We start from the raw sequence: 25,375 nt of genomic DNA, 5'->3' as shown, positions 1-25,375 counted from the left end.
GCGCCACCTCTGCCTCCACTCTCACATCTTCTTCTCTGACTCCAACCCCTCTGTCTTCCTCCTAGGACAATGCTTGCTACTATATTCAACCCACCAGGATAATCTCTCTGTTTCAAAATCCTTAATTTAATCACACCTGCAAAATCCCTTTTGTCACACGTTCACAGGTTCCAGAGATAATGGCCAGGGAATCTTTGGGATGGGGGCATTACTCTACCCACCACAGAGTTGGACTTCTAAAGAGCAACACTAGAACCTGGTTGGCAGCAAGGCAACCCTCTTTTCCTGCCTAGAAGACCTCTTTCCTCAGCCAAACTATCAGTCAAGTGTGAGAGTAAAATAAAGACATTTTCAAATGTAAGATTCTCAAGAAATTTGCCTCCCACACATCCTCTCTGAAGAAGCTCCTGAAGGACATTCTCAAACAAATGACTCAACCAAGATAGAGAAGGCATTAGGAATCCAGAAAATAGTAGATCCCATATAGGGACAAAGGAAAGGGTATGAGCAAGATGATGTTGAAGAGACATTCCAGAAGGACAACTGTGCCGTGGTCCGAGTTGGAGTGGCTCAGTCCAGAAGATACCCTGGGGAAGATGAACTGGTAGTGTATCTGATGTACTGTGAGGAAATATAGACAATGGGTAAGGAGTTTGGGACTGAATTAACACAAAGTTCATGAAAACAAAAGACAATTACTAACTCCAGGGAAAACAAAAGTTGTGTGGGGAAAAAGAAAAGGTAATCATAGTTTACTACATTGGGCAATTGTATAGTTGCAAATAGTATTTCCGTAGCCATGATAGTATGAACACTGACCATCAGCATAATCACACTAAAACCATGGAGGGCGAGGATGGGCCAGAGTGGGAAGCTAAGCCCACTTTGAGTTTTAGGGTGGGAATCCATAGTCCGGAAGAAAACCTGAAAAGGAAGGAGTGATATGAAAATGTTTTTTAGGGACCTGGAGGCACCTTCCACAATAATCATCCAGAAGAGGTAAAGGCTCAGGAAATTTCAATGGAGAAAGAAAAATGGGGGCTGTCTAGTACATGGTCAGCAAACTTTTACCACAAATAGCCGGATCGTAAAAATCTACAATACAACACAAATCTGTATTCATTTTCCAGGCTGCATAGCAAATGATCTCAAACAGTGACTTAAAACAACACCCGTTTATTAGCTCTCACCTCTGTAGTTCAGAAGTCTGACACAGCATGGCTAGATTCTCTGGCCAGGGCTCACAAGCCAGAAATCAAGGTGTTGGCTGCCAGCCTCTTACCTGGAGTCTCTGGGGAAGAACCTACTTCTAGAAATCAGCTCCTTTTGGTTGTAGGGACGATGGCCCCGTTTCCAGCTACATGGCCCCTCCTGTCTTCAAGCCATCTTGTGCTTAGAATTTCTCTACTTGCCTTTTCCCCCTTTCCCCCCTAACTGAGGTACAATGGACATGTGACATTATACTAGGCAGACAATAACTGAGTAGTAACCTTAATTACATCTGCAAAACGCCTCTGCCCAGCAAAGTCACATATGTATGCCAGGCGGTGAAGGTCACATACTCCGTGTTTGTTTCACATATTCAATTCCACTGCTCTAGCAGCCCTCAGCAAAATGTGAATGAACATGATCATCTGTACATAAGTGCTCAGGGATGGAACTGGACACACAGATTCCAAATTCCTAAGTGCTGTCACCCTGAGGGAAGGGAATGAGGGTGTGCTGGGCACGGCCATCCACATTTTATTCTGCACACTCGCCCTTTCAAATACTTACTTCATACTGTAATGAATAAGTACTAGAAATCTTAAAATTGTACATGTGTATAAATATATGAATGGTCACATATGTATAGAAAAGCTCACCCCATGATGGTGATTCTGAGGAGAGGAAGTGTAAGAAACTTTCTCTTTTCCAAATTATATTTTCCTGTCCTCTTTGATGTTTTTTGCTACCATGAGCTTCTACTGCTGCGGTGAGCAAAAAAAAAAAAAAAAAAAGTGTATACTTCTAATTTTATTGATGTCTCTGAAGAGTTTAAAAAGCTAGAAAAATAGAAGTAAAACTCTAGGTGGTAAATACCTATAACAGTCATCCATCATGGACAAATGCTCGTGTTATAACTTTCAAGTCAAAAGTGAAAGATCAAGAGTGCACCCCAAAAATATATCCAACTATATAAAAATTCATAGCAAATGACTGGAAGAAAATACACTAAAATGTTAACAGTGGGTGTTCTGGGCAGTGAAATCATGAATAATTATTTCTTCCTTTCTAGTTTTTAATACTTCCCAATTTTCTATTATAAGCGTGTATTATTTTTATAATTGAAAAAATAAGCGCAATTTTTTTTTAAACTAAATGTGATTGCCAAGTATCCTGCAGTATTCGTGTCGGCAGCCTGCCAGGTTTTCTTCCCAGCTCAGAAGCCTGCTTGGAAAACAGTAAAAATCAGAGGGCATCTTGGTGAGTATGGGTTCTAAAGACGAGGAACCCGAGGCTTCCGGGGTGAGAAATCATGTCATTTTTACAAATTGGGTAGAGTCACTCCTGCCTACTGATCCAAACCCTCAGGGATATGGAGAAAGCCAACCCTCCCCTGGTCCACACTTGACACATGCTAATGAGCTGCTGTTTTCCATATAGATCACATTTCTGATTCCCATATTCTTAACAACACCTACTCTTTCAACACCCCCCCCCCCCAGTTTGGTGTGATATTCTCAGCAGGTGGCTTTCTGGGTGTTCCTGAGGTGGCTTCCTCTGCAGATTGATGATAGGCTTCGTCTGTGGCTATTTTTACAGCGCAAGAGAGCAGGCACACGCCCCAAATGCAGCTCTCACCAGCTCCTACTGAACAGGCCCATTCCCAGACACACATATCTGTGACACTTCAGTCCCCACGCACAGATTCTCAGTCCCTGCCCGGGCAACTTGAAGTCCCTGCTGCCTGCAAGGTGCTATGGGAAAGCCGAGGACACAAAGGGAAGGGCGCCTACCCCGACAGGAGCTCACGGCCAATGAGATATAAAACGTGTCCAGAAAAGGAGCCCACACGCAGAGAATGGCTAAGTGCCCTAAGAAAGGTCAAGGGAGGGCCTTGTGTGGAAGGGAGAGATTCAGTCAGCTTTAATGGTGCTAGTTGAACGGTGCCTTAAAATATATGGAGGGTTTGTTCATAGCCAGATGGGAAGAAAAGGCAAAATTATTCCAGCCCACTCCCCAAAAGGCAGCACGAACAAAACCGTGATTTCCTGACTCTCCAGGATCCAAAATGTTAAAATATTACTCACCTGCACGCTGGATGGCTGCAGCCCCACCTACAAGCCATTGCATTAGGTAGAGAGACCCCCATGTCAGAGTGAATAAAACTTCCTGTCTGACTCTAAAGTGCTGTACAATTCTTTCAAATTTTCTGTATGTTGAGATATTATCATAATAAAATGCTGGGGGGAAATCTGTATGTTAACACCTGAAGGAGGTGTGGAAAGGAGCATCCAGGATGCTGCTGAGGTGTCCCTGCCATACCAGTTATTGACCAGGTGTTCAATACTTGTGCAACCACAGGTGCCCCAGTCCAACAGGCTTCCCTCTGCACTGGGTCATGCTGCCTCCCTCCTCACTCTACCCCGGAGCATCTGTGGGATAACACACACATTGTTCCCTGAAGGACTCCTCTCATTTAAAGTTACCTTTAAAGTCAAACTATTAGGGGTGCCTGGTGGTTCAGTCGGTTGGGCGTCCGACTTCAGCTCAGGTCATGATCTCGCGGTTTGAGAGTTCGAGCCCTGCGTCGGGCTCTGTGCTGACAGTTCAGAGCCTGGAGCCTGCTTCGGATTCTGTGTCTCCCTCTCTCTCTCTGCCCCTCTCTCTCTCTCTCAAAAATAAATATACATTTAAAAAGTTTTTTTAATAAAGAAAATTAAAAAAAAATAAAGTTGAATAAAGTTAAAGTACACCAGTCCCTCTGAGCCTTCTAGTTTGTGAATTGACCTCCCTCTTTGGAACATCTATTTATCTTTTGAATGCAGATCAAAGCAAAATCGAGATGTCCACTTAACAAACATTTGTTGAGTGCCCACCACATGCTGGACAGTGGGGATGCAGAGGACATTAAGAAATGGCTAAGAGTTGTCTTAATGCCAGAATGGAAGTTTGGGAGGTGAGGAAGGAGTAGATGAGGAGAAGGGATGGAGAACAGACACCAGATCATGATCTTCACTTTATGTCATGCTGAGAGGTTAGAATTGTATTGTCAAAGTAGCAGAGCTCTCCAAGCCCTCCTGAAAAGCTGTGCATAAATCATTTAATTTTTCTCTCTTTTTAAAAATGTTTATTTATTTACTTTGAGAGAGTGAGAGAGAGCACGAGATGGGGAGAGGGGCAGAGGGAGAGAGACAGAATCCCAAGCAGTCTCTCTGCACTGTCAGCGCTGAGCCAGATGCAGGGCTCAATCCCAAGAACCGTGACATCATGACCTGAGCCAGAGACAAGAGTAGAACACTCCACCAACTGAGCCACCCAGGTGCCCCAAATCGTTTCATGTTTCACACACTTTACAGAGATGCCCAGGAGATTCTGAAATTAAAAAAACAATATGGGAGATATTTTTGGAAATGAAAAATTATTTTATATTGAAAATCACTAATTTTTACTTTATTATTTCAAATTTGAAAATATATCCTACACCTTTTTTTTTAAGTTTATTCATGTATTTTGAGAGGGCTGAGAACTGTAACCTAACAAGGTTAGGAGGGCTTGTTAGGTTGGACTGTACCTGGTCCAGTACCCCCTCGCTTTTTTGGAAAGAAGATAAAATGAGGCAATATTTACATGACTCGGAGTAACACAGCTGGTGAGAGGTGAGATGGGGACTCCAACCCAAGTTTTCAAATTCCAAACTCAATAAGTCAATCAGCTGTCATAAAACCTTCACCACTCCTGCTCCTTTTTCTCCTTAGTCTATATTTTTCACGTTTCTTGAGAGATGGGTAGAAGTAAAAATTAAGTTTAAATACTTAATATTTTTATATTATTTTAAGAGCCCTTGTGACAAAAATGTATTTGGGGTAAATTAGTTATTCAAAATGGTTAAAGGTCATGATCTGTGGTACAATTAAGTCACACACACTTCATATCACATGGTTCTCTGCTCAGAAACTTCCAGTGATTTGTGGATTTTGGAAACATGAACTCCTTCACTAAAGGGTATAAAAATATCCCTCCATAGGGGCACCTGGGTGGCTCAGTCGGTTATGTGTCCGACTTCGGCTCAGGTCATAATCTCCAAGTTCATGAGTTTGAGCCCCGCATCAGGCTGACAGCTCAAAGCCTGGAGCCTGCTTCAGATTCTGTGTCTCCCTCTCTCTCTGTCCCTCTCCCACTCGTACTCTGTCTCTTAAAAATAATAAATGAACATTAAAATTTTTTAAAAATATCCTTCCATAAAGTCCAGTTCCACCAAATGAGAAAAGCATTTTTAAAACAGAGTCACTTCTTTGAGTGCCCTAGTGTTCACAAAGGACGACTATTCCAGGCACTGTTCTAAGGACCATGCATGCATTAACTCATTTATCGTTACAAAAACCCCATGAGGTGCTGCTCTTATCACTCCCCCAGTGGGGAAACTGAGGCACAGTCATCCCTGCCCTGCTAAATGGCAGAGATTGAACCAGGCAGTCTGGCTCCTGAGCTGTTTGCTGAACCTCCAGGAATGTCTTGTCAATTCCCCCATAACTTAGTTGTGTCCGTGAATGTTTCAATTTTATCCTTTCTTTTTCTTCATTATGCAGTTGAGGAAGGAAGTGAGAAACACCCTGGTGCAGATGCCCTGATAGCAGGGATCCAGCTGGGATTTAGCAGGGATCCAGCTGGGCTTTTCCAGGCACCCATGCCACCCAGATGCCACAGGCAGGTTCCGGCTGTTTGCAGCAGCAAAGGGAGCCCAGCATCTACAGAGACGAGCAACACACCCACTCCACAGTGACGGCGTGGTGGACACCAACGGGGGCATCAGCACATTCATTTACGCCCTGGTCTCTGGGCACCAACACCTCCCCCCACCCCACCCCCGCTTTACGCACCCCCAGCCTTTCCTTAGTGGAAAACCAATTTCCTTCAGACAATCCCTCTCTGCTGGAAATATATAGGTCAATTTTTTTTTTCTTGAATACTGATGGATTCTGACACCTTACTTAAATGTATTATATTTCCCTGTCTTCTGAAATGAGTATAATAAACTTGTGTACTCTTGACTTGACAAGTGGAGATAACGACGATGCTGCAACAGCGAGGTCCCCGGGACCTGTTTCAGGAGCATACACACCTGCCACCCCTGCTTCCCAACAGACTTTGTAAGGATGGGAGAAAACAACTATTCTTTCTGTTTTTGAGCTGTAATAAAGCTATAATAACATTGGAAGGCAACAAAGGGTGCCCCCTGCAGACCAGGATTTCAGAGGCATTTTAGGAAGGGAGAAAGCAGTTGGAGCCTGATGGATAGAGAAATCAGGGCAGAGGGTTAAGGCGTTCTTCCCAGGGGAGCCCTGGAGAAGCCCCCTGATGGGTACCTGCAGGTACAGAGACAGGAGCCACTCTTGGGCATCTAAGTCACATCCAGACCATTGGGAAAATCTGAGTCCTCCTGTCTCTGTCAAACAGCTCCTGGCAGCAGCGAACGCACTCCAAAGAAAGGGCAAGGCCTCAGCTGAGATCCTTGGCAAGAGAAGCAGAGTGGAGCACAGGCAGACACAGGGGTGGATACAGAAGGGAAAGAGAAGTCCCTCAGCCCAGGACCGGGATAGAGCAGAACACAGCTCTGCTTGCCATGCGGCCGTGGGCTCCCAGTCAGCCAGCCAGCTCCCTGACCTGTACCACGCAGGGACCTCTCCCCACTGTAGGCTTGCACTCCCGGCTCACACACAACCTGCCAGCAGGGGATCCAGCACTGGGGAAAACAGAGACCCACGGCACAGAAACCAACACTGGCCAGGACCGTCTTTCCTTAATTAAACACACGTGGCAACGAATGGTCACCAGACATTTGAGGAAAACTGCCACCAAGTAAGAGAAAGATGGACAGGAACTTGAAGGAATCAGAGATGACTCAGAACATTAAAGAAAAACACAGTACAGGGGCGCCTGGGTGGCTCAGTCAAGTTAGGCATCTGACTTCAGCTCGGGTCATGATTTTGCGGTTCGTGAGTTCGAGCCCTACGTGGGCTCTGTGCTGACAACTCAGACTCTGTGTCTCCCTCTCTCTCTCTCTCATTCTCCCCCCCTTCACACACTCTCTCTCTCTCTCAAAAAATAAACACTAAAAAGAGAAAAACACAATATAAATCTTACATTTACTCTAATTTTTAGCTTTTAAAGTGTGTACTATATTTGCATGATTCAAAACTCAAAGAAAAAATGGGAAGGGATATGTTGAGAAGTTTCACTCCCATCCTTGCCCTTTAGCCTTACTTTATGTGCAAATGCAATCAAATATGACAAAATATACTTATTCTCTTCCTGTCTCACGTGGAATGTGGCATACTACATGGGTTAGATTCCTAGGACTGCCGTAACAAACCAGGTGGCTTAAATGACAGAAATCCACCCTCTCTGTTCTGGAGTCTGAAATCAAGGTGATGGCAGGGTCAGTGCTCTCTCTGGGCTGGGAGGGAAGGATCTAGTCCAGCCCTCTCTCCCTGGCTTGTAGATGGCTGTCTTCACGCTCTTATGGTGCTCCTCCCATATGCATGCCTGCCTCCAGATTTCCCCTTTTGCAAGTATTTCGCCAGTCAAATTGAGTTAGGGCTTATCCTAATGACCTCGTCTGCACTTGGTTACCTCTTTAAAGACCTAATCTCTAAATAAGGTGACATTCTGAGGGTTAGGGCATCAACACAGGAATTCTCAGGGGACACAATTCAACCCCTGCCACTACAATACCCTTCAGCTTTTTTTCCACTCAGTAATATGCCCTTGGAGACCTTCCCACATCAATACATAGAGGCTTTTTTTTTTTTTCATTTTTTTTCATGGCGTACATTACTTCATTCAGAGGATATACTGTGGTGTACCTGATCAGTCCTCCATGCACAAACACTTGGGTTGCTTTTCCAATTTGCCACTTTATAAACTAAGCTCCACTTCATAGGTTGTTGGGCATGTCTATATGGTATGATCATAGCCATGGGATTGCTTGGCCAAAGGCGAAAGGCATTTGTAATCCTGAGAGATATTGCCAAAGGCTCTCCTTGGGGGCTACATCATTTTGCAACTTCCCCCAACATTGTATGAGAGGGCTCATTTCCTTCAGAGCCTCACCAACAGACTCTGTTGTTAATCTTTGGCATTTTTGCCTATCCAATGGGTAAGAGATGCTTTCTTCATACAGTTTCATTCTCATTTCCCTTCTAAGTGAGGGTGAGCATATTTCTTACATTCTAAGGCCATTTTAGATTCCTTTTTTGGTGAATTGGCAATTTTTAATTGTTTTTCTTTTTTCTTGGGTTGTTACCTCCTTTTGTGCCAGATTCCTAGCCACACCATACAGTAACCAGATTAACTCTGTGTCTGTGATGTATGATGAAAATATTTCCACAAATTTATCATCTGTCTTTTCACTTTGCTTTTTAAACTTTTCATTTGGGGAATTTCAAACACTGACATAAATAGAGAGATTATATAGTGAACCACATATACCGATTACTCAAATGCACCCATTACTAACGCATGGCCAATTTTCGTCTGTCTATAATCCCATCAGCTCCCATCCCACATTATTTTAAAGCACATCCCACTCATCACAGCTTTCATTCATAAACAGCCCAGTAGTCTTAGGTAAAAGATTCTGTTTGTATCTCTCTTTTTTTTTAATTAATTTTTTTAATGTTTATTTATTTTTGAGACAGAGGGAGACAGAGCGCAAGTGGGGGAGGGGCAGAGAGAGAGGGAGATGCAGAATCTGAAACAGGCTCCAGGCTCTGAGCTATCAGCACAGAGCCCCATGCGGGGCTCAAACCCATGAACCGTGAGATCATGACCTGAGCCAAAGTTGGATGCTCAACTGACTGAGCCACCCAGGCACCCGTTTGTATCTCTCTTTTAAAAAACATAATTACAGGGGCACCTGGGTGGCTCAGTCAGTTAAGCGTCCGACTTTGGCTCAGGTCATGATCTCACATTTTGTGGGTTCAGGCACCACATGGGGCTCTCTACTGTCAGCACAGAGCCCACTTTGGGTCCTCTGTCTCCCTCTCACTCTGCCCCTCCTCCACTTGCGCTCACTCTCTCGCTCTCTCTCTCTCTCGAAAATAAACATTTAGAAAAAATATATAATCACAATACCATCATCACATATGCAAAATTAACATTTCCTTAATATCATCCAATAACCAATCAGCATTCAAATTTCCCTGAACACACATCATGATTAGTTAATATGCCTCTTAAGTCCCTTTTAATCTGTAGGTTCAGCCTCAGTCACTGTTTCTTCTTTCCCTTGAAATTAATTTTTGAAGAATCAATTGAGCTGTTGGTCTAGCAGAATCCCCCACAGTCTGGATTCTGCTGAGTGTGTCCATGGTGTCTCTTAACGTGTTCTTCTGTTGTCTGTTTCTTCTCTAAATTGGTAGTTAGATTTAGAGACATTATCAGATTCTGATTTGATTTTGACTGGGGTGGATGGGAGGCAAAACAACTTCATAGGAAGCGTTGTGAACTTCCTTCAAGAGGCCCTTTGTGTCTGCTTGTCTCTCTTTTTGTGATGTTGGCAGCTGTTAATGATCACTGCCTAAATCCATGTTAGATGTTGCTAGATGCTGCAAAATGATGTCTTTCAAACTCTACCCATCCCTTCTTCGTTTATTTGTTGAAATACACCCGTAACAAGACACTTCCCTGAATCATCTATTCTGTTAACCAGAAGAGCAGTTTATGTAACAAAGACAAGATAAGTGTCTGTTTCTTTTCCTCTACTGCCACTTTAAAAAAATAATGATTTGTTCCCTAGGATACTCCAAAGGGAGATATTGTATTCTTGCTATTATGAGCTCATTTCTTTTAACATATTTTGTGTTTCCATCCAACATAGTTATTACCACTGTTGATGCTCCAACTGTCCCATGTTTGGCCTGTGGGAGCCTCTCCAGGTTGGCTCTGGAGCCCTTCACACACAACCTCAGTCCTCATTATGACTTTCCCTGGCTATTCTGTCCAATGAGCGGTTGCAGTTCATCTTGCATATTTCTTGGTCCAGACCTGGAATTAACCTTTCCTCCAAGAAGCCTGCTTTCCTTTTTGTGGGAACGGTATTTAGAGACCACAGTGTGGACATACTTACAATATAAGCTGTTCCACTTACTGCACACAGCTTTATTTATTGCTGTGTAAAAGGAGTAATCGGAGCCTCAAAGTTCTTGGAAACTAGAACGTGCTTACTGAAATAAGACATTCCGTGAGTACAGAGAACGTCATGGACATAGAGAAACACCACGTTAGTGATCTGGAAAATGAAACCAAATAGATCTAAGGTGTAGAGCAAAGAGACAAGATGGAAAAGATGAGAGAGAGAGAAAAATTCAGAGACATAGAAGATAGATCCACGGTTTAACACTCAACCATTAGGAATTCTAGAAGAAATGGAAAGAAACCACAACAGAGAGAAAATAATTTTTAAAACAATAAGTGTAAATGCTGCTTGGCCCAGGGGCACCTTCTGGGAAGTGGGAATGGTAACTAGATCAACTTCATCAGGAAAATGTAAAAAAGAAAAGAAAAAAAAAAAGAAAATGTTGACTCCGTGGAGATGTGTTTCTGATGTACTAATTTACTACCTGGGACCAGCATACAGTTACATCTTTATCTTCTTTGGTTTGTTGTAATCATTTATATAATTCTGTAAAATCAGGACCCAGGTCTGCCTGAGGTGAATCCATATTCATACACGGTCCTTCCCCTGGAGTTACCAAAACAACCCCACAACAAGCTGGCTTATCCTTTGAAAGGCAGTCTGTTTTCTGGGAATCAAAGTACCTCTGGTTAGGAAAGGGGATGTTAATGGCAGGAAAAAAAAGAACATACAGAATAAACACAATAAATACACTGGAGAGCCTCTCAAACTGGGGAAAACACTATATTGTGCTTTCTCCGTTGGCCTAGAGCAGGGGTGAGCAAAATTAGGTCTGAGGACCAAACCCAACTCTGCCTGTTTTTGTGTAGCCTGAACACTCTGGATCGCTCTTCAATGGTTGGAAAAAATCCAAACGAGAATAATATTTTTCGGCGTGAAAACATACAAAACTCACATTTCAGGGTGCACAAGTAAAGCTTCACTGGGAGACAGCCATAGTCATTCATTCACATTTCTCAATGGCGGAGTAGAGTCATTTCAGCAAAGGCTGAAACATGGCCTGCAAAGCCTCCAATGTTCCCTATCTAAAATGCTCACTTTTCCAGAAAAGGTTTGCCGACCTCTAACCTAGAGGGTGTGGTAGCATCACCACCTCTCCTTCAGCCCAGTGCTCTAAGGAAGACAGTCCTCAAGCTAAGAAATCACTGAGGGCCCAGCAGGATTTCATTTTATCTGAAACTCACAAGCAAACATATTCCAGTGAAAATTCAGAGGTAAGGTCAAGAAGAGATCCTAAAACCCTCAGAGATAAAGCAGGCTTTGTAGAAGGTAAGGGAATTAGGCTTTTCCACCAGACTTTTCACTGGCAATACTGGACTCAAGACTGTCATGGGGCCATGCTTCAGAATTCTGGGTGAAGACTTTGGAACCTAGAATTCTAGACCACACCCACACCCACACACCACATATCAACGTGAAGGTAAGAGAAAGACATGTAAAAAAAACAAGAACTCATAATTTATTGGCCGTAGTCTGGTTTTTTTTTTTTTTAATCTATCCTAGGAATTCTAGCAAAAAGGCTCTAATAAAAAGACCACATAGGATACAGCATATTGTGGCATCTGTATGTGGCCCAGAAAGAACGAATGAGGCCAAAATGAAAAGAAAAAGGATCCGACAGGGTGATGATTCTCCATCAGGGACATGTAGGAGGACCACACTGAGTGCATCTTAAAGATGCAAATTCCCACGTGCTCTTTGCAGATCCTGATGCAAGACGCTGTATTTTTTTTTAAAAAAAATTTAACATTTATTTATTTTTGAGACAGAGAAGGACAGAGCATGAACGGGGGAGGGTCAGAGAGAGAGGGAGACACAGAATCCGAAACAGGCTCCAGGCTCTGAGCTGTCAGCCCAGAGGCCGACGCGGGGCTCGAACTCACGGACTGCGAGATCATGACCTGAGCCGAAGTCGGACGCCCAACCGACTGAGACACCCAGGCGCCCCGAGACGCTGTATTTTAAGCAAGTTCCCAGGTCACTTCCTTAGCTCTCTCGGAAGAACTGAGCCACATTCTGGCCTCTCTCCAGCCGCATTTCTAATGACAAAGAATGACATTCTCTTCTCTGTGAATCCAATCATACCACTGAATAGTCTCACTTATTCAACAAATACGTATTTAAATATTTATTCAATGCTTACCAAGGCGCTGTCCTCCTCTACGCTTTTGGGCCGCATCCATGTTCAAGCAGATGAAAATCCCTGCCTTGGGTGCTTTCTCAAAATTCCAGAAGGAACACTTACATGATCATCATGTGGTAAATGAAGTCTATTGGCCTTCCATTTTTAGAATCAGAACATGGAAGACTTACTCACAATGATAAAACAGATGTAAATAATGTAAGCCTTGGCAACCTAAAAATAATAGGACTTACACAAAATTATAGGATAAGGGATAAATGGAGGGGAAATTTAAGTATAAATTTCCTCATCTCTCATGGTGGCAAGTAGAGGGGTGGGGTGAGAAATTTTTATGAAATAGTTGGGGAGAAAGAAGTTCTCGATTATCCTGAACAATGGTGCTAATTTTTTTTTTTTTTTTTTTTTTTTTGCACAGGATTCAACTCTTTCTGCAGAATAAATCCTAAAGGAAAAAATTATTGGGTAAAAGGGTCTGTGTGTTTTTAAGGTTTTAATATAATAAACTGCCAAGGTGTCCTAAAAACTGTACTTAGCCCATCCTAGGTACAGACTGCCAGTTATGAAATAAATAAGTCATGGAGTTAAAGACTACAGCATATTGTACAGCATATTATAATGATATTATAATAAAGTTGTATGGTGGCAGTGACTCCAATTACCATGGTAAGCATTTCGTGATATACAGGATCGTCAAATCACTATGCTGTGCACTTGAAACTAATATTGTTTCAACTTTTGTATGTGAACGATGCTTCAATTAAGAAAAAAGAATAGGGGTGCCTGCGTGGCTCAGTCGGTTAAGTGTCCCACTCCAGCTGAGGTCATGAGCTCGTGGTTCCTGAGATCGAGCCCTATGTTGCACTTTGCACTGACAGCATGGAACCTGCCTGGGATTCTCCCTCTCCCTCTGCCCCTCCCCCACTCTCTCTCTGTCAAATTAAATAAATAAACTTAAAAAAAAAAAGAATAAAGAATAATATAGTCAGTTCCACCCAAAATATTAAGCTCCAACCATAAAAAAATATCGTACTACTTTATAGTTCCACAATAGTATAGGAAAGTACCCACTACCTGAAACTTCACCTACCTTGAGTTTTATACAATTTGAATTTTTTTCTACTTAATATAAGTAGAAAGAACCCTGACATGCCACAGTTTGAAAATTACATTTGTCTACAAATAAAAGGAAATATTTGCTTCATTTTCTACTTTTTTTTTTTAACGTTTACTTACTTTTGAGAGAGAGAGAGACAGAGCACGAATGAGGGAGGGGCACAGCGAAAGAGGGAGACAGAATCCGAAGCAGGTTCCAGGCTCCGAGCTGTCAGCACAGAGCCCGACACGGGGCTCGAACTCACAAACTGTGAGATCATGACCCGAGCTGAAGTTAGACGCTTAACTGACTGAGCCACCCAGGTGCCTCAAGACAAGAAACATTTAAAAAGTAGAAAACGCACCTGGGCACCTGGGTGGCTCAGTCGGTTGGGCGTCCTACTTCGGCTCAGGTCATGATCTGCCGGTTCGTGGGTTCGAGTCCCATGTCGGGCTCTGTGCTGACAGCTCGGAGCCTGGAGCCTGCTACGGTTTCTGTGTCTCCCTCTCTCTCTGCCCCTCCCCTGCTCGCTCTCTCTCTCTCTCTCTCTCTCTCTCTCAAAAGTAAATAAACATTAAAAAGAAATTAAATGTTTCTTGTCTTAGTGATTGTTCTGTTCATGTCATTCATTTCCTATTCATTCCTGCAAAGTTCTTACATGTTAAAGATACAAATTAGTTGCCTATTACGAAGATAGATAGATATATAGACAGCCAAATTTTCCCCAGTTCACATTTGATTTTAATCATTGTGTGGTGGTTTGTCACATAGAAACATTTAAAATGTCAAGTAGTCAATCTTACCGCAATTTTCATTTGTTTTTCTTTAGGTATCAGAATGACAAAGTCCTTCCCTACCCAGAAATCACCTACAATTTCCTCATCTTCTTATGATTTTCCCTCTTATTATTCCTTTTTTTAAACTCTTAAATTCTTACAGTATTAAAGATGAACTGTGTTACATTTTGTGAGATAGCTTTTCAACTTATTTCTCAAATACCTAACGGAATTTATTACATTACCTTGCTGTTTTTATATGCCACATCTAACAGACACCAATTCCCATAAACGCGTGAGTCAGGAAAGGGACTTCATTGAGTTCCAGTGAAATAGCCGTCTGTTCTTCCCTGGGCTCCACGTTGCTTTGTTTCGTGCAATTGCATTACAGTGTTTCAGTATTCCACAGGGTAAGTCACCCCTCTTGTTGTTGTCTTTCCTAAACTCAATTGGCCATTCTCATATTTATTGCAAAAATTTGTTAAAGTTTTCCTTAGGGGCGCTTGGGTGGCTCAGTCCGTTAAGCAACCGACTCTTGATTTGGGCTCAGGTCATGAATCATGGTGGTGAGATCGAGCCTCATGTCAGGCTCCCCGCTAGGCATGGAGCCTGGCGTGCTTAAGATTCTCTCTCTCCCTCTGCTCCTCTCCCCACCCCCTCTCTCTCTCAAGAAAAAAAAAATTAAAGAGGGTTATCTGGGTGACACAGTCGGTTGAGTGCCAAACTCCTGGTTTCGGCTCAGGTTGTGAGCTCACGGTTCCTGAGTTCAAGCTCCACATTGGGCTCTATGCTGACAGTAACAGTGCAGAGCCTGCTTGGGATTCTCTCTCTCTTCCTCTCTCTGCCCTTCCCCCACTCGTGTGCACACACATACCCTGTCTTTCCCAAAATAAATAAAAACTTCTTTAAAAACTTAAAATTTTAAATATAAATAAAACATAAAAATAAAGTTTTCTTTCTTTACTGCATAAAAGTGAAAAAAATTAATCTCATCATTGGTTCTATTTATTGTCTTTTTTTTTTTACAAGAAATGCCAAATGCAATATTTCTTGGACTCTTTCGTGTCTGAGTGGGACTTCTTGTTTCCTTTCTACTAGAATAACTCTTTGGCTGGTTGTCATCATCCTGGGTCACACCTTCTTCCCCTCAGAACACCACCAATGTGACATCACTACAGTTTACTGGAAATGAAGGCTATGGAGGAGAAATCAAAACTGACGTCCTGTCCTCCCTTGTAAATGACTTGTTCATCCATCTGGATGCCTGAAAAATTACATCTTTCATCTCAAAATTCAGTAACTTCACAAAGTGTAAGGTTTTGATTGTTCTGTATGAATTTTCCTCTAAACCATATGTGCCCCTATGAGCCAAAGATGTTATTGGTCTTTCATTAGAGGGATTTTTTTCTCTATTATATTTATGAACATTCATCTGGTCAATGTCTTGGGTTCTGTATTTGACTCTCGTTATCTTTACGTTGGTTCATTTTGTCATTCCTGCAAATCTGTCACCTTCTTCATTGCTTTAGTCCTTTTGTATTTTTCCTCTGAAGTTACTGTGATTATCTCAAACTTTTTTTCTATATCAGGAATTTGATTTCTGGCTCCTTTTAAATTATGTATCAGATCTGTCATAGTGTTTGGATCTCATTTCCGCATCTCTTTTCCGCATCTCTTTCCTTTTCATTCTGTTATTTTATTACCTCAATATTGAGCTAGTTTGATTGAATTCATACCCTCTTTCAATTCATCTGCATCATGAAAAATACCTTGAAGTTTTCTTCTGTTTCTCAAATTATGTTTTCTTCCAGACTGGGTTCTTTATTTCCATGCAATATTTTGTGCATTTCTGTTGTTACAAACTTGCATAGCTGTGCGCCATTTCTTTTCATCTTGCACATACTAATGATGGTCCCCATCTGTCCAGATCTTCTATTTTCTCTGCTATCGTGTGGACAAGTCCCCCTTAGTGTTTTCTCCACCTGATCTGACACTCCTGGGTCTTCCCCTGTGAGCCACAATTGATAGTCTAAGAGTTGTTTTAGACTAAATTGTGTGTCACTTGAGGGCACGTGTGGTGTGGGTCGGAAGCAATGCTGTCCCAGCTGCAGGTGCCTGAAGACCTTACCAGGGCACTGCCCGTTGCTCTCTCTTCTGCACATTCATTCGGTGTCTTGTATCTGGGACAACCATCCTCACAGAGATATGTCCCACTCTCATGGGCATTGAGTCATTTTCTTCATGTTTTGGGCAAAACGCCAAAGAATCCTGAAAATGGCCCCTTCTGGCCTCCTCTATAATCCGTGGTGATGTGTGAGATGTCCTACTAAGAAAGATTTTCCTTTTCTCTTCCCCAGGGCTGCATAGCTACATACTCCATCCACTTTTCTTCCAGTTGGAGGCTATTTGGTATTTCTTTTATATACTTTTGGTATTTCTTTGCGACAGTCAATGAAAAGGAGGATATTCATGAGTTTAAAATCTCTCTCAGGGGGGTGCCTGGGTGATTCGGTATGAACTTGATGAGCTTCCAACCTTGGCTCAGGTCATGATCTCATGGCTCATGGGTTTGAGCCACGCATCAGGCTCTGTGCTGACAGCTCAGAGCCTGGAGCCTGCTTCAGATTCTGTGTCTCCCTCTCTCTCTGCCCCTCCCCCACTCATGCTCTGTCTTACTCGCTCAAAAATAAATAAACATTAAAAAAATTTTTTTTTAAATCCCTCTCAGGAATTTCAGCAAATGACCTTAGTGGACCATCCAACATATTAGAAGTTAGACTCCAGAGCCCAGCCTAGATTGGCAAGGAGAGAAACTACAAAATGAGAAGGGTACTGGGGATTGCAGCAAGCCAAGGGGGAGAAGAGGAGAAGCAGAAAGGAGAGAGCCCAGCTACATGGCCAGATACTGGGTATCAGATGTAAAAAATGACCAATGAAAGATCCATAGAAACATACGCATCATTTGATGTGCTTTGTTGCATTATGAAACTATTCCGCGGCTTCAAAATTCCAGCCCTGTGGACTCCACACACAACCTTAGGTGAAAATACTGTGCTGGCATTATGGATGTCATCCCAGGAAAAGAAGCAGCATGAAAAGAGCAAAGGAAGTAAAACTCTAGAACGCAGATCACAAAATCAGTAGAAGTCAGGAGTGATCAAGGGAATTATAATTCCTCCCCCACTATTAAGCCCCATATGTATTGCCAGGGGAAATCAGGTTTTAAGATTTCTTCTCAGCCAAAGGGAGGATGGGGTGACATCCAAGATACTGACACAGTTATAAATGTTTAATAATAAAAGTTACAAATTGCCCTTGAGACAATTTTGGTTACATCCACGTTTTTTGAGTTTTGATAATATGGAGTTGTAGTTATGCTAATTAGTGTAGTTATCAATGTGGGACTATGTCAGAAGACTTCTAAAGACCTCTCATATGTAAATATTTGACGAAACTATTATTCCTTAGGAATGTTTGCATTTTTTTCATTGAAGTAACATTTACATATGGTGAAATGCAGATCATAGTATGCAATCAATACATTTTGAAAAATATCTACACCCATGTAAGTGACACTCAGTCAAGATAAAGAACATCTCTATCATCCAGAAAATTCCCTTGTACCCGCTTCTAGTCAACTGTCCCCACTCAAAGCAACCACTACTCTGATTTCTGTCACTGTAGATCATTTTGCCTTTTCTAGAATTCCATATAAATGGAATCATACAGTATGTACTTTTTTTGTCTAGCTTCTTTTACTCATATTATTTTTGAGATTCATTCATGCTGTTATATACATCAGTGGTTTGTTCCTCTGTATTGTTGGTTAGTATTCCATTCTATGGATGTGATACAAATTGTGTGTCTATTCTCCTCCTATTTGACATTTGTGTTGTTTTTAGTTTGTTTGTTTTTTACTATTTTTTCTGTGTATCTTCATGTGAAGATATATTTTTGTTTAACTTTGGTAAAACCTGTAAATGGCATTTCTGGGAACTGAATTAGTTAATGTGTTGGAAAACACCAGTTTTCCAAAGTTGTACCATTTTATACTCCCACAAGTCATATGTGAGACTTCTGGTTGCTCCATATCCTTGAAAACACCTGATATTGTCCATCTTTTTAACATTGGCCACTCAGTTGGATGCATAATGGGACCTAATTTGGGTTTCAGACTGCATTTCTCTGGTGACTAAGACATAAACATCTTTTCATGTGCTCATTGGCTGTTTGTATTTCTTCTTTCTGAAGTACCTATTTAAGTCTTTTGCCCTTTTTTAAAATTGGGTTCTGGTGCCATTTGTTGAAGAACCAATTGACTATGTGTAAGTCTATTTCTAGACTCTCTTCTATTCCAATATCCATTTGTCCATTGTGACACCAATACCATGCTGTGTTTCAATTACTTTAGCCTTGTAGTAAGTCCTGAAATCAGACTGCGTGAGGGCTTCAGCTTTACTGTACTCTTTCAATATTGTTTTGGCTACTCTATATTCTTTGCACTTCATGTAAGTTTTACAATTCACTTATCCATTTTTCCTGGGCTTTTGATTGAGATCAGATTAAAACTAAAGATCAGTTTGGGGAGCTTTTACATTTTAACTAAGTTGAGTCTTCCAATTGATAAGCATGGTATATTTCTGCACTTACTTAGATCTGTAATTTTTCTTGCATAAAATGCAAGTGCATTTTATGTATATATAATATATGAATAATGTATACACAAATAGTCAAAAAATATGAATGTGTGATATATTTTTTTAAATTCTGGAGTTCTAAATGACTGACAAAAGACTCAGCACAGAGGGAGAACCCTCAATGAACACTATGTAGAAGTTTTAAGTACTACTATAATAAGATGTTTTGATTTTTAAGCATGGTAGCAGCTCTTAGTGAAGAAAAATGATACTGGAAAGAAGACGTCAGTCTTGTGTAAACATCTTCCCCAGGCTTACCTCCCATGACTTGTTGCCCCGCTCATCATTTGTTCCTCTCAGAGGTTTCTGCTCATTGCCACTTAGTCTGTCCCCTTGCTTCCGACCGAGTACCACTCCCTGGGGTCAGGTGCTCCCCGCCTCCTTCCCAGACCATTGAAATAATGTCCTAACTGGTCTCTGTGCCTCCAGTCCTCGAGTTGCCAATTCACCCCGCATGCTGGACTCCAAAGTTAGTTTTCAAAACATACACCTGCATATGTAATATATGTTTGTTATTTCTGTTAATTAAAGCAGTTCAGACATATTGGTTGTTTTCCTTTAATATGGCTTGCCAAATATAATCTCTGTATATCTATGGTTATTCTGTTAAATTAGAAATGATTAATCTCCCAGTAAATAAATTAAAAGAATATGCTCTGAGTAATTTGGTTGTTAAAATATCTGAATCATCACTCAGATTTCTTATTTAGTTATGAAAACATATGAAATTGAAATACTGCATTAAAGCAGAATACATCTTCTACCTCTGTGAAAAAAAACCCATTAACTTACCACCAAACCAAATCACTGGACTACATGCACCCTTTGCAGAAGAACAAATAGAAATTGAAGACTCCTTGGGGCGCCTGGATGGCTCAGTCAGTTAAGTGTCCGACTTCGGCTCAGGTCATGATCTCACAGCTCGTGAGTTCGAGCCCCATACCAGGCTCTGTGCTGACAGCTCACAGCCTAGAGCCTGCTTCGGATTCTGTGTGTCTGTCTCTCTGCCCCTCCCCTGCTCATGCTCTGTCTCTCTCTCTCAAAAATAAATAAATAAATAAATTAATTAATTAATTAATTAAATAAAATAAAAAATTAAAAAAAAAGAAACTGAGCCTCCTTGATTAATGATCTGAGTTGAGTCTTCCTGATTGTGACATAAATCATGATGTAAAATGTGATTAATGCTGACTGGATGTGAATAAAATCCACACTACCTGGAAGCCATGTATTCAAAGACGGATGGTTTGCCATCATGTAAACTACCTTAAGAGAAGGCCCCCTGTGTAATTTTCAAAATATAAATAAGCAACAGAAAATTTCTCCTCAATAGAATTACAGTTTTGTGCCTTAAGGTGGTATATCTGCTTTATTTTCATTACCGATGACTCTACAATCCATTCTACTAACCTGACATAATTATGTTGAGAAAAAAAAAAACAAACAAAGAGATGTGATACGCTGCTGTGTTTCTGCTTGCCAAGTTGGAAAATGCTCTACCGCTATATTCCAGCAGTTCCGACTGACAAACTAGCATCCATCATGCTTTGCATTACAATTTTTCTTTGCCATTTTCTCCCAGCTCATCATAACATAATTATGTTCCATTTTTTCTAGACAGGGGCCTGTATTTTCTTTCATCCAGGACAACAGCTGCGAAGCCCAACCTTGATGCTTCCTCAAAATGGTGAAATGTGTTTGCTTTTTCTTGCAGTCTTGGCAATTCCAATTTTCACACTCCTGCTTGACAAATTTTCTTGCTGCCCAAAAAAACAAAAAAACAAAACAACAACAACAAAAAAAACCAATCAGCCCTGAAACTTTCATAGGGCTTTGCAAAGGAGCTCCCACGGTACTTAGTTCTTCTCTGTACTGTAATTGATCCTTGAGCCACGTTGTTTGGGAACGTGTTGAGAACACTAGCTGCTCTCGTTCTTTTTATAGCTTCATAATTGCCAAAGGAGAATTGTCTTTGTGTCAAACCCATTGGAACATTTTTATTCTTCTTTCTATTTATGTCTACTCATATATACGCACATCAACATTTTCAGAGAGATAGGGACGTCAGGCCAAAAGCTTGTCAATAAAAATCTGATGCTTCATGGCAAAAATTCTAAGATCTTGTGTCCATGGCAATAATAGCTACCAGTTTTTTGAGCGTTACTCTGTAATGAACACAGATAGGTGTTCTGAATGCTTTTGGTGAAATAGCTCACCCATGCTTCACAAAAACAGTGAGAGAGGTGCTACTATGATCCTCACTTCTCAGAGGAGGGAAAATAGGCCGAGAGGGGTTGGAGAAACTTGATGGAGACCCCACAGTGGATGTGGTTGTGCCGGGCGGTGGGGATATCCAGGCAGCCAGAGCCTACATCAAGTCTCTTGCCCTCCCACTGTCCATGGTGGTCATCACCAGCTCCCAAAACACACGAGGCCCAGGTTTATCCCCTCCTGGGCTTGTTCCTTGGGAAGTACAGTGATGTTGAAAACCTGATAGACAATCCAAGACTTGTATACTAGATGCCTTCTTGAAATTTCTCTTCCTGATTTATATAGAATTGAAACTGCTGTGGTCCTGGCTGCACACTATTTATTTGAGTATTTACGGTTTTCTTTCATCCCCACGTGGCGATGTCGAATAGGAAATACAGAGATTCACAAACTGCCAGTGAATGGAGGCTTCCGTGGTCATGTAAGACTGGAGAGGCCACTTGTGGGAAGACCAGAGACAGAGACACAGAGGTACCTGTGGAGTGCCAGCCACTCTTCCAAGCCTGGGTGGCAGACATGTGACTAAAGAGGCTTTCAAGATAACCCAGCCCCAGTCACCAACTGCCTACAGCCCCTTAAGAGACCCCAAGCAAGGACTACCCAGCTGACCCAATCAACCCCCCCAACTCGTGGACTTTTGCTATTTTTTTTAGCCACTCTCTTGGAGCGGTTTGTTACATAGCCTTAAGATAGCTAAAACACCAGGCAAAACATCGGCAGAGAATATCGGGGAGAAAAAAACCCAGCAGGCTCCCATGTCAATCAACTGTTTGCAGAAGGACCCACTGCTGTGATGTTCTCATAACATCTGTCGCACTGGGGCCAGGGGTAGTATGTGGGTAGGCATCTTACCTGTTGGACTTGTATCCCGTAGACTGGATCTGACTTAAGAGTGACATAATGCATTGTGTCAGTTATCAAAATTTTGCTTATCATCTGGGGACTGAGAAGAGTCTATCAGTCCATAAACAAGAACCAAGAGGAAGGACCTTACAAAGGCAGATAAAGTAGAATCACTCTCTTGACCAGGCAATGAGCAACTCACCATGTCTGAGAGGCTGAGTCTATGGGCCATTAGTGATGCCTACCAGGTGTACCCAGGCCAGGAGCAGGGAAAGAAGAACCCCTGTCAAGAGCCTGTCTGGTTGTACCAGCCTCTAGGGGCTGGGGAGGAAAGAAGTGAGTGGCACAATGCCCACATCCCAATCAAGTCTGCTAAACTAAAAACTTTTGTAAGCAAAACTCTTCTTATGCTTCTTGTATGTTCCTGGCTTTCTCTTTTGTACCCCTTGATGTTTAACAAGTTCTTTTTAAAAAGTCCATCCTAGGGGCACCTGGGCGGCTCAGTCAGTTGTGTCCAACTCTTGATTTTGGCTCAAGTCATGACCTCACTGTGAGTTCAAGCCACGCATCAGGCTCTTTGCTGACAGTGCAGAGACTGCTTGGGATTCTCTCTCTCCTTCTCTCTCTGCCCCTCCCACTCATGCTCTCTCTCACTCAAAATAAATAAATAAACCTGAAAAATAATAAAATAAAATAAAATAAAATAAAATAAAATAAAATAAAATAAAAACTCCATCCTACTTTGGCGATGCTATGGGAAATCATATTTGGACCACAGCTGTAGAAAGGGAATGATAAGATAGCAAAAAAAAAAAAACAAAAAACAAAAAAACAAAACAAAACCCAAATAATCCAATTAAAAATGAGCAAGACACCCAGATAAACATTTTTTCAAAGAAGATACACAAAAGGCAGACAAGTACATGAAAAGACGTCCAACATTACCAGCCATTAGGGAAATGCAAATCAAAACTAAAATGAGGTGCTAACCTCACACCTGTTAGAATGGCCATCCTCAAAAAGACAACAGATAATAAATACTGGTGAGGATGTGGAGAAAAGGGAACCCTGTTGGTGGGCATGTAAATGGTGCAACCACTATGGAAAACAGCATGGAGGTTCCTCAAAACATTAAAAATAGAACCACCACATGACCCAGCAATCCCAATTCTGGGAATATAACCAAAGGAAATGAAATCACTAGCTTGAAAAGATATCATTGTAGCATTATTTACAATAGCCAAGATATGGAAATAGCCTAAGTGTTCATTGGTTGATGAATGGATATAGAAGTTGTTGTGTATGTATATATATATACACACACACAATGTATACACACAACATATATTTACATATAAATTTATATACACAGTATATATATATATATACACACACACACACACACACACACACACAATTTATAGATAAACTTATAAAATTGGAATATAAATCTGGAATACAGATGGAATATCATTCAGCCATAGAAAACAAGGAAATCTTGCCATTTGCAACAACATAAATGGACCCTGAGGGTGTTATGCTAAGTGAGATAAGTTGGAGAAAGATGAATACTGTATGATCCCACTTATACATGGACTCTAAAAACAAAACAAAACAAAAAAAACCCAAACTTATAGAAAAAGAGATCAGACTTGCAGTCACCAAAGGCAGAGGGTGGAAGGAGAGGGAATTGGAGAAGGCAGGCAAAAGATGCACCTGTAAGATAAAGAAGTCCTAGGATGTCACTTTCAGCGTGGTGACTACAGCTAACACCCCTGTGTGATATACAGGAAAGGTGCTAAGAGAGCAAATCCTAACAATTCTCATCACAAGGGAAAATTATTTTCCTTTCTATTTTTGCTCCTTTTTATTGTCCCCATATGAGATGATGGATACTAACTAAACTTTGAGTAGTCACCATTTTCCAAAATATGTCAGTCAAACTATTATGCCATATACCTCAATTTACACAGTGCCATTTGTCAATAAAACCGGAAGTGGGGGAATAATTTCATGGAGAGAAAAGTAAAATTACTATTTCAAAACCATGACAAAAAGAGACAGTAATCTCAAAGAGATATCTGCACCCTCATATTCATGGCATCATTATTCACAGTAAGCAGGACACAGAAACAACCTGAGCATCTGTCAATGGATGAATGGATAAGGAAGATGTGGTCTATACACAATGGAATACTATTTAGCCATGAAGAAGGAAAGCAATCTCATCATTTGTGACACCATGGATGGACCTTGAGGGTATTATGCTAAATGAGATTAAGTCATACAGAGAAAGACAAATATGGTAGATTGCACTGATATGTGGAATCTAACAAACCAGAACCCAGAGAAACAGAGAGTAGAGTGATGGTCACCAGAGGCTGGGGTCTGGGGGAAGTTGGGAGATGTTGGTTGAAGGGTGTAAACTTCCAGCTGCAAGATTAACAAGTCTGGGGAGCTAATGCATAGTATGGTGATTATAGCTAAGAACACTGTATTATATACTTGAAATTTGTTAAAGAGTAGATCCTAAGTGTTCCCAGAAAGAAAGAAAGAAAGAAAGAAATGGTAATTAGGTTATTAGGGTATTCTTTTCTGGCACTGTGGTTTGCAAAATATGTCTAAGCGGGAAGCCAGGGTGAATTTGGAGGTCACCTCATGTGCTTCCCTTGGCTCAAAGATCATGGCTCCAAGCTACTCATTGTCCAATGCCTAAAAACTATTGCTTAAGTTCTATCCATTTTTTAAAGTTATCTGCAGTAAAAGGTCACATTTTATACCAGCTACTCCATCACGGCCAAACTGGAAGTCTGTTGAATAAGTAAATAGGACATCAAAATACATCAAAAAGGACAGTTCAAGGTTACCCAATAAATGAACACGGAAAACTAAATTACTGGCTCTCTCCTGCTGGACCCATCCTATATCTAAGCCAGTATCTTGAGCACAGGTCAGAGTTTCCTCCTGTCTCACCAGCATGTCTTACAGCCCGTCCCCCTCGGGTTGACACTCTATCCGTTTCCCCCTCTCCTTCCATCCTGAGTCTTTCTTAAGGCACAGGAATCACAAAACGGCCATTATGTGGAAGAAAGTGAAATTCACCAAAAAAGCCCAAAAGGGGTCTCAAAATACAAACACCATATAACATGA

The 25,375-nt window shown here is 41.4% G+C and overlaps 1 protein-coding gene across 4 annotated transcripts in view; it reads right to left on the bottom strand.

Annotated features, from left to right (window-relative positions):
* MGLL (monoglyceride lipase) overlaps positions 1 to 25,375 on the bottom strand; it is a 245,416-nt gene that overhangs the window by 147,383 nt on the left and 72,658 nt on the right. Inside the window, exon 1 of one of the 4 annotated variants that reach the window (XM_042912481.1) lies at positions 12,546 to 12,647. The exons of 1 other annotated variant lie outside the window; for it this stretch is intronic. In XM_042912481.1, the coding sequence (XP_042768415.1) occupies positions 12,546 to 12,585 (40 nt within the window). In that variant the 5' untranslated portion in view covers positions 12,586 to 12,647. Of the gene's footprint in view, positions 1 to 12,545; positions 12,648 to 25,375 lie in introns of those variants that run through there. 2 more of the 4 variants (XM_042912492.1, XM_042912500.1) reach the window with 2 other exon arrangements.

This window comes from Panthera leo, chromosome A2, assembly GCF_018350215.1.
Source record: "Panthera leo isolate Ple1 chromosome A2, P.leo_Ple1_pat1.1, whole genome shotgun sequence".
NCBI classification, from domain to species: domain Eukaryota; kingdom Metazoa; phylum Chordata; class Mammalia; order Carnivora; family Felidae; genus Panthera; species Panthera leo.
This window is presented reverse-complemented; position numbering and strand designations above follow the sequence as displayed.